At 50.8% G+C, this 9,064-nt stretch overlaps 1 protein-coding gene across 1 annotated transcript; it reads right to left on the bottom strand.

Moving 5' to 3' along the window:
- Window positions 1-448: 448 nt before the first annotated feature.
- Window positions 449-1,897, bottom strand: LOC311061603 (NADPH:adrenodoxin oxidoreductase, mitochondrial-like; the record flags this gene model as incomplete). The annotated part of the gene is made up of 1 exon (XM_084080287.1): window positions 449-1,897. The coding sequence occupies one exon, from the start codon at window positions 1,895-1,897 to the stop codon at window positions 449-451; it is 1,449 nt and encodes a 482-aa protein (XP_083936413.1).
- Between the last annotated feature and the right edge of the window lie 7,167 nt (window positions 1,898-9,064).

Here is a 9,064-nt window from a genome sequence, read left to right on the forward strand (position 1 = left end):
GGGATGGCTTTGTAAGAGATATTTATGAACCAGGACGGCGGCCTTTGCCGGCCTAGTCATGGCTCTGCACACACGTCATGCGAACTCCGGCCTCTCTGGCCTCTCCTCTCCTCTTCTCTCCTCCCCTTTGCGTCCCTAACCTCTAGTCCCAACCTCGGTCATGTGATAAAGAAGTCAAACTTCCTGTATCTGGTTGTTATGGCAACCTGCCAGAGCAGGCTGAGGGTCTGATCACTGATCGAGGTGGGGTAAGATGCCTAAATAATAGCCATAGCTCTGATCAACAGCCTGTGGCAGGTCTTGGAGGCATGTGGAGTGATCCTTTGCTTGCAAATCCCGGTTAGAACTTCGGAGATTTTGTCAATTATAGTAGTTAGATAAGATAAGATAAGATAAGATAAGATAAGATAAGATACAAATTATACAAAACCATGTGTGCTGGCTTATGTTATTTTGTGGCCACCTGAAGCATGTCCACCACTTCCAGCAGTTTTTCCCGGGGTTTCCCCATTGCTTCTCCCCTCTTAATCTCCTCTTTGTCAATCTTCTCCCAATCTGAGAACGTCACAGGCTTCACTCCTCTCTTCTCAAGCAGGACACTGATTACCTGTGAGCCTGACTTGGCAGCAGACACATCCAGGGTTCCTGAGGCAATGTCATCCAGAAGGGTGCGTGCCGTATCGATGCTGTCGATACCAGTGGTGGCTATCACTCCGGTGGGACCTGTTTTCAGCCATCCACTACAGTACAGACCTGTAGCCTGCTGGACACGGCCCATGGTGTTGGGGATAATGGCCTTGTGGGGGTCAAAGGGCACTGACGAGTCAATGGGGAGGCTCTTGTAGCCGATGCTACTGATGATCAAGCCGCAAGCTACATCCTCTACCTTGCCTGTGGGCACTGCACACACTCCATCACCTGACCCTTCAAGTCTGTTGACAGCCAATCGGATGGCAGCTGCTCTGGTGAGGTCGGAGGAGGAGGGTAGGACCTCGACGGGACTCCTGAAGAAGCGTAAACCCCAAACACTGCATATCTCCTGCTCCCTCTCTCCAGGGGGCTCCAGGGCGGTCTTAAGCATCAGCTCTGTCAGACGCTTCCTTGGCCTCTGCGCCTCTTTAAGAGCCTCTGCAATGCCCTCAAACTCGGCAGGCACCATCTCAGGTCTGGTGCCGGGCAGATTCACCATTTCTCTAAGCTCCTTAATTGTGAAGGATACTTGCATGGGCCCTCTCCTGCCCATGAGCAGCACCCTGTGGACCCTGCTCTGTGCAAGGGCATCCAGGGCGTGCTGAGTGATATCAGTCTTTTTTAAAATGTCAATGGGAGACAGCAATATTCTTGCTATATCCAAAGCCACATTTCCATGTCCAATAATAACAGCCGTTTCATTGCTTAAACTTGGGTTCAACTGGCTGTTAGCAGGTAGTCCATTGTACCAGCCCACAAAATCTTTGGCAGAGTATACACCAGCAAGACCTTCTCCTGGCACCCCCATTCTCCTGTTTCCCTCTGCCCCATAGCTCAGGATGACTGCATGATAAGCTTCCTGCAGTTCACCCACACTCACGTCATGCCCCACGTTCACATTGCCATAGAAAGTACAGCGGGTGTGCTGTGCTATGTGTGTAAAGGTGTTGATGACGTTCTTGACTTCAGGATGGTCAGGGGCCACCCCAAACCTGACCAGGCCAAAAGGGACGGGAAGTCGTTCATAGATGTCCACCTCCACATCTCGCCGGGTCTTGATCAGGTGCTGGGCAGTGTAGAAACCTGCTGGACCACCTCCAACAATACACACCTTTGGGTTGGAAGCAGAAGTTACCAGCCCACGTACACCACCATGGCTTAACCATGTAATTCTCCCTGAGGCGCACAATAGTCTCTGCAACTTCATCTAGCAAAACATCACTTCATGGATGCTTGTCTTCTCTGCAAGACTCCTGTAAAATGTAGTTAAATAATAACTGGGCTCCCACTGCTGGGATGCTGTTAAGAACTTAACCAGTGAACCAGTGGAATTGGTTAAAGGTCTTGCAGATTTTAGTCTTGAAGATAGATTTTAGTCTTCAAAATGTAATCTTGATTAAATCTATGTTGAAGAGTTGAGTCTTGGAGATTGTTGGAGACTCTGGATATCGATAATTGAATCTGAATCTATCTCTGAGATTCCCTTTCCTTTTGGCTACGGTGCATGTGTCATCCCATCCCACTCATTACTATGAGTCGGACATACCCATATATGGAGTGATAATGTCAGTCATGCCCAAAAATTCTATGATGTCAGACGTAGATATGTCAGTTAGCTCCAAATATGGAGTTCCAGGTATTTAGTGACGTGGTCTGACTCACAGTGGTAACCATAGTGACTAGGACTCCCCAATATTTAGTGAGTAACTATGGCGACCAATCCAACAATAGAGGAGAGAGAGAGAGAGAGAGAGAGAGAGAGAGAGAGAGAGAGAGAGAGAGAGAGAGAGAGAGAGAGAGAGAGACGGAGAGATGGAGAGAGAGAGACGGAGAGAGAGAGAGAGAGAGAAAGGGAGAGAGAGAGACATGGACATGGACATGGACATGATTTGGGTGCTACCTCTCCTTGGCCCCGCTCCCTCCTCCTTACTGAATCTAGTTTCTGCTGCGAACGCGCGGCTCGCCCGGCTGTAGGCCTTTGGGCTAATGACTCTGAGTTCTATTTAAAGACTTACCTGTGAGGGTAGGTACCCTCACAAAAACATGCAGTAATCCTGGTCACTATACTGCCTCCCCCTGGCCAGCCGGGGCGCCTGATGGAGGGGAAGGGAACTGGTTGGAATAACGTGTTCCTTCCACGCGCTACGTCCAACCAGGGAAACTCTCCCCTGTCAGGTGATAAGAAGGTCAGTTGGCTCTCATACATTGAAGGAGGCATGAGCTCGGCCCTGGCCTCCCTAGGTTGGCAGAGGGAGTGTAGTGCCCAGGATTACATAGAGATTGGCACTGGGTGTAAAAAATAGGGTTACAAAATTGTGGGATAAAAATTAATTAAAAAAAATAAAGACTTACCTGCCTCAGTGTATTATGATAATCGTTGTCACAGCGTAGTTTGGTCTGATTTGTGTGTTCTCCCTGTGTCGTGACTTGATCCCTTGTTTCCCTCGTGTTTGAGGGGTTTCCACTGTTTGTTTTTTTATATTAAGTAAAGTCTCAGTCACCACCTTAATTCCGCTGTGTCCGACTCTGCTCTTGGGTTCCGTTTTTCCACCCGTGTCACATCGTGACAGTATCATAATACCATAATGGACCCAGGGGAGCGCGGTACGGGGGCTGGAGCCCCCGTGAGTAGCCAGCCGGGCGGGGAAGTTCACGTCCGCCTGGCCTGGAAGGCTGCCTCGATGCCATCTTAGACACCCTGGTGCGTTTGGAGACGCGGATGCTACATCTGGAGGCGACCCTGGCCGGCGACCAAACCTCGATCTTGTACCAGGTCCAAAGTATGTGGGAGCGGATGCTCGAGTCAGGGGAGGCGTCCCAGCTTGCACGGGTGGCGGTGGAGACGATCTGCTCCAACGCCGTGGAGGTGGGAGCTCCCGGCACGTGGGGCGGCTCCTCCGGAGCTTCTGACTCTGGGCCAAGCCTGGTGCCCAAGGTGTCGTCCTCCTCCTCGGCGGGGCCCACAGGAGTGGGCTCGTGCCTGTCCTCCGTCCCGCGGGAGAGCTCGCCGCCAGGTGTCGCCTCTGGGGAACCGTCGTCCTATCTCCCGCAAGAGAGCGGGTGTCCATCGTCAGAGGTCGTCGTTGGGGGACAGCCGTCGCCTCCCCCGCGAGAGGGAGAGAGGCCATCGCCGGGGGCCGCTTCTGTTGATCACCGTCCCTCTCCCCGTCCTGGAGCTCACCGTGAGAGGTCCCCGTCCGCGGGGGTGGCCCGCCGTCTGGATCGGACGAGGGAGGCCCGCCGTCTGGATCGGACGAGGGAGGCCCGCCGTCAGTCCCCGGCCGGGCCGTGACCTCGCCATCCTGATCCTGCTTCTTCTCCTGTGAAGCGGGTCCCGCCGGGGCCGCCCACCGCCGGGGACCACGGACGAAAGTCCCCTGGCAAGCGCGAGCGGCGGCTCCGGCGGGGCCTCTGCCTGTACTGTGGCATCTCGGGCCATTATCTCCTGGACTGCCCCGTGAAGCCTGTGCGCCCCAGATAGCTTTCTAAAGTTAAGTTTTGTTTTTGTTTTCCTGTTTTGCTGTGATTCTTGGTTTTGTTGGTTCTCTGCCGTGTTTTTGTGGTTCACCGTTGTTGCCTTGTTTTTTCCTCCTTTTGTCTCCTCCTAATTTGAATTCCCTTAGCTCATAGTAAGTATCCATTAGCTCATACACGCAAATACGTGATGATTTTACTCAGTGGTTCTCAACCTTTTCAGGCCATTACCCCCCCCCCAAAAAAAAAAAATCATAGTTGAACTGGGGGATCCCCCCCACCCTGACAAGGCATCCAATTTAGTTTGACTCTGTTCCACAGATAAATATTGTGAACATAGCAGATCTACAAGTTCACAGCACTTTGCGTTGCAAGGCGTTGTGAGCTTGTAGATCAGCTATTTCCACAAAGTTTGCCTATTTCTTATATTATTTGACAATTTGACCATTTTATATACTATCTATAGTATTGTTTGTTGATTACTTTTGATGCAGTAATGATATTTTTTCATTTCAATTATTTTTATTCTTTTGGTATTAAAAAGGTCTTAAAAATGTCACTTTACTGTCATCTGGGGACCCCCCCCAAAACAATAATCACGTGGGGGCCCCCCTAGGCCCCGTGGGTCCCGACTAGGGTTTAACACCGGGATTCCCGGGATGCGGGAATCCCGGGAATCCCGAGGTTATTTACGTTTTTTTTTCTTGTTAGAAATTACTATGAATTGTAGAAAGGCTGCGGACAGATACAGCACGGAAACAATTGGCAATTATGCTGCCTGCCACCACAATATCCTCGCCGGGTGCATTTCTCCTTTCCGACATGTCGCCTTTCCGACGTTGACGAACCCTATACCTAACCCTAACCCTAACCCTAACCGCACGCGGAAGCCACTAGTCGGAGTGGTGAGATGTCGGAATGGAGAGTGAACACCATCCTCGCCAACCGTGCGAGCATGGCGGCTCCTTCAGGCTCAGCTGTGTGGAAGGATTTTACTAAAATAAATAACGGAGAGGCTAAATGCAATACCTGCAAAAAAAATTAAAGTGCAGTGGAGGGTCAACCAGTGGTTTGGCTAGACACATGGCCACCCACAGGTCAGGCAGCGGAGCTGGCGAGAGCCGTGAGACAAGCGACGCTGGGCCTCCTGGCAAACAAATGAAACTCGACTCCTACTTCAGTGCAAAGAAACCACTCAATGCGATTCTGGCCGAGCTTGCCGCGCTGGATGGATTTTTATTCAACGCTATAGCAAAGAGTGCATATCTCCGACATGCCCTGGAGAATGACGGCCACAAGTTGCCAACAAACCCAGACTTGATAGCGCAGAAGGTGCAGGCCTTTGCGGCGGAGCAACAGAGCCATCTGGTCGATGCCTTTAAAATGATGATACGCAACACGGGTGTTCGTTTCTCGCTTACAATGGATGAATATACCTCCCTGCAAAACAAGCGATTTATGAACATTAACCTGCACACTGAGGACGACCATTGGAACCTGGGGGTTTTCCGGATTGAGGGAAGCATGACGTCCGAGAGAGTGGTTGAGCTTATGAATGATAAACTTGCAATCTATTCCCTTAACATGGATGACCACATCGTGTGTGCCACCACCGACGGAGCCTCTGTGATGGTGAAGTATGGAAAACTGGCCCTCGCTGAACACCAGCTGTGCTATTGCCACGCCATCCACCTGGCCGTTATGGATATACTCTACACAAAAAAGAACGGCCCAGGATGCAAATGATGATACGAGTGATGATGATGACGAGACAGGCTCTGAAGAAATTGTGGAGGAGCAGCGTCTATCCAGAGTGAATTTACAGAGCTCTGTGGACAAGGTGATTATGTTTAACTAACGTTGTTACACACCGCACCAAACATGTTTTATTATTTTCTCACTCACGTCAGCCTATATTAGACCCATATTAATGTAATGAATTGTTTGCTATTTTCACCTATTAATAGTACAACTATCCCACGCAGGTTCGAAAGATTGCCAGACATTTCCAAAGGTCTCCTCGTTCCAACGAGATACTACAGGCTTACGTCAAAGAAGATTTGGGAAAAGAATTGAAGCTCCATCTAGACTGTCGCACAAGGTGGGACAGTATGAGTGACATGGTGGACCGTTATATTATGCTGCATCGCCCCGTTTCCAAAGCACTGATTGACGTCCAGCCAGTGCTGATTGTCAAAGATGATGAGTTAACCAGCCTTCAGGAAATTGCGTGAAACCCTTGAAGATGGGAGTAAAAAAAATGTGCGATAGAGGAGCAAATCTTCTGAAGGCAGATGCCATTTTCAAGTTTATCCTTTCCGAGCTGGAGAAGCAGGACAGCTACAAATTTGATATTTCCCGGAAAATCTTAAACCCTAGTCCGACCCACAGTTTGAGAACCAGTGATTTAACTAACACTGCTATTAGTCACGGACACGGTTGTTTGTTGTTAAACCCACCGCAGCAACCTGTATGCTGCTCACCAGCAGCCTGTGTAACGTTAAGTCTCATGTAGTCACCCACCGTTGACTTCATCAAAATAAAAATATTTGTAAAAAATAATGTGTTTGTAAAAATGAGGTGGTTACCTACCGTTTGACCTCCCGCTTCAGATGGAAATTTCAGTCACGGCATTATTGAGGCGCTGACACAGACCCGTTTCATGTTTACTTTTCGCAATGACCCGCCCTAAGCTGCCTCTGATTGGTTTGTATACGTGGTGCCTTTTGTTGGGTTGGCTAGATGGCTACGTGGTGCAGCTCCGACGGCCCGCTGCTCCGAAAGCCCACCAGTCCGACAGCCGTCCCTGGGCGCGGAGGTGGACCGGGGACCCCCGGGGGTCCCTGGCTCCAGAGGCTTAACCCGGCCAGTCTGCCGGTCGGGTCAGGCCTCTCCAGCCAGGGACCCCCGGGGAGGCCTCGACCCGGCCCAGGGAGCCCCCAACCCGGCTCTCCAGGCGGTCCCGTGGACCCACTCTTAAGCACCCCTCTACGGGCGTTAAGTTAAGGTACAGTACGCCGCCAAAGCACCGCAGGGACCTGGTGGTACAAACGGCGAGGCGCGCCCATGGGACTATTATGGACTTAGCGCGTTGGACCCGGCTCACCGGCTCAGACATCCGGAGGTCGTAGCGGCACAGGGTAGGGTGGAGGAAGCATGCCTCAACTTTGTGCGTGAACCAAACGTGGAGAGACGTGGGGCACTGAATGAAGCCAAACAGTTTCTCTTCAGTACCTACGACACCATCAAAGGGGAGGAACTGATGGAGAGTGTGTGTAGAGTACAGACAGTGCAGGGTGAAAAGCAATATGGGGAGGCCTGGAGAGTCATCAAGGAGATGACTGGGCGGAAGAGGACAAAGGAGGGACATGTAGAGGGACAGGAGAGGGGGACGACCTGGTTAAACCACTTCCAAAGGCTGCTGGGCACAACAGCGGAAGGAGCTGAGGAAAATATACCTGCATTCCTCCAGAACCTGCACATCAATGATGGTCCCCTCACAGCCAGTGAGCTTGCCAGGGCGAAATCCACAGTGAGACAGGGCAAAAGTGCTGGGCCAGATGGCATACCCCCAGATGTCTTAAAGAACTGTGATCTCGATGACCTCATCCTAGAGTTTTGCAACCTTGCTCTACTGCACAACAAGCAGCCTGAAATATGGTCTCTCTCCAACATCATCCCAGTGCCTAAAGCTCTGTGCAGAAGGAAGTCAAGGACTTCAAGTACCTGGGCTCATGGGTCAACTCATCTGAGCAAGTTCTTAAAGTGAGGAAGGCACTTGCATGGAGGGCCCTGAACGGCATGACCAGTGTATAGAACTCCAACCTCCCCCGTCAAAACATACTCAGCTTCTTCTATGCAAAAGTAGTCTTTTCTCCTATATGGCAGTGAATGCTGGACCCTGAAGCCAACCCTGCAGAAGTCTCTAGATGGGTGCTACACCAGAATGTTGCGTGCAATACTAAACATCAGCAAGAGTACACAAGTTACCAACAAGATCCTGTATGAGGGAAAGCCAAGGGTGAGCGAGAAAATAGCGGCCAGGAGAATGAGACTAGCAGGACACTGCCAAAGACATCAAGAACTGCCAGCCAGCAAATTGGTGCTGTGGGAACCAACGCACGGGCATCTGTCACGAGGACGTCCCACTCATAAGTGGATATACTCAAGAATGATGCAGGAGTGCAAAGTACCAACAGACTGGCCAGTTGTATGGAGAACTTTAACTTACAGACTCCATTTAAACTGAAAAAGGTTGAGCTATTTTATACTCCATTACTCCATCCATATAATCCATTACAACTACAGAATTTTATAGTTTGAGTTATACTAACCACTTAAGTCTTATGTCATACTTATCTGCAATTTTGTGTCGCACTGCGAGCTTGCAATGTAGTGCTACCCATTTCTCCAGTACCTGAATTAACATTGAGTGGTCAACTGTGTCAAAAGCAGGGGGCACGGTGACGCAGTCGGTAGCGCTGTCGCCTCACAGCTAGAAGGTCCTGGGTTCGATTCCCGCACGGGGCGTGTTCTCTCCTCCGCGTGGGGCATGTTCTCTAGGTGGGGCATGTTCTCCCCGTGTCTCCTAGGGTAGGTACCCTCACAAAAAACATGCAGTAATCCTGGTCACTATACTGCCTCCCCCTGGCCAGCCAGGGCGCCTGATGGAGGGGAAGGGAACTGGTTGGAATAACGTGTTCCTTCCACGCGCTACGTCCAACCAGGGAAACTCTCCCCTGTCAGGTGATAAGAAGGTCAGTTGGCTCTCATGCATTGAAGGAGGCATGAGCTCGGCCCTGGCGTCCCTAGGTTGGCAGAGGGAAGGTAGTGCCCAGGATTACACGCTTAGGCATTGGCACTGGGTGAAAAAATAGGGGTTACAAAATCGTGGGATGAA

The sequence above is a fragment of the Gymnoscopelus microlampas genome, assembly GCF_963454915.1.
Source record: "Gymnoscopelus microlampas genome assembly, chromosome: 15".
NCBI classification, from domain to species: Eukaryota; Metazoa; Chordata; class Actinopteri; order Myctophiformes; family Myctophidae; genus Gymnoscopelus; species Gymnoscopelus microlampas.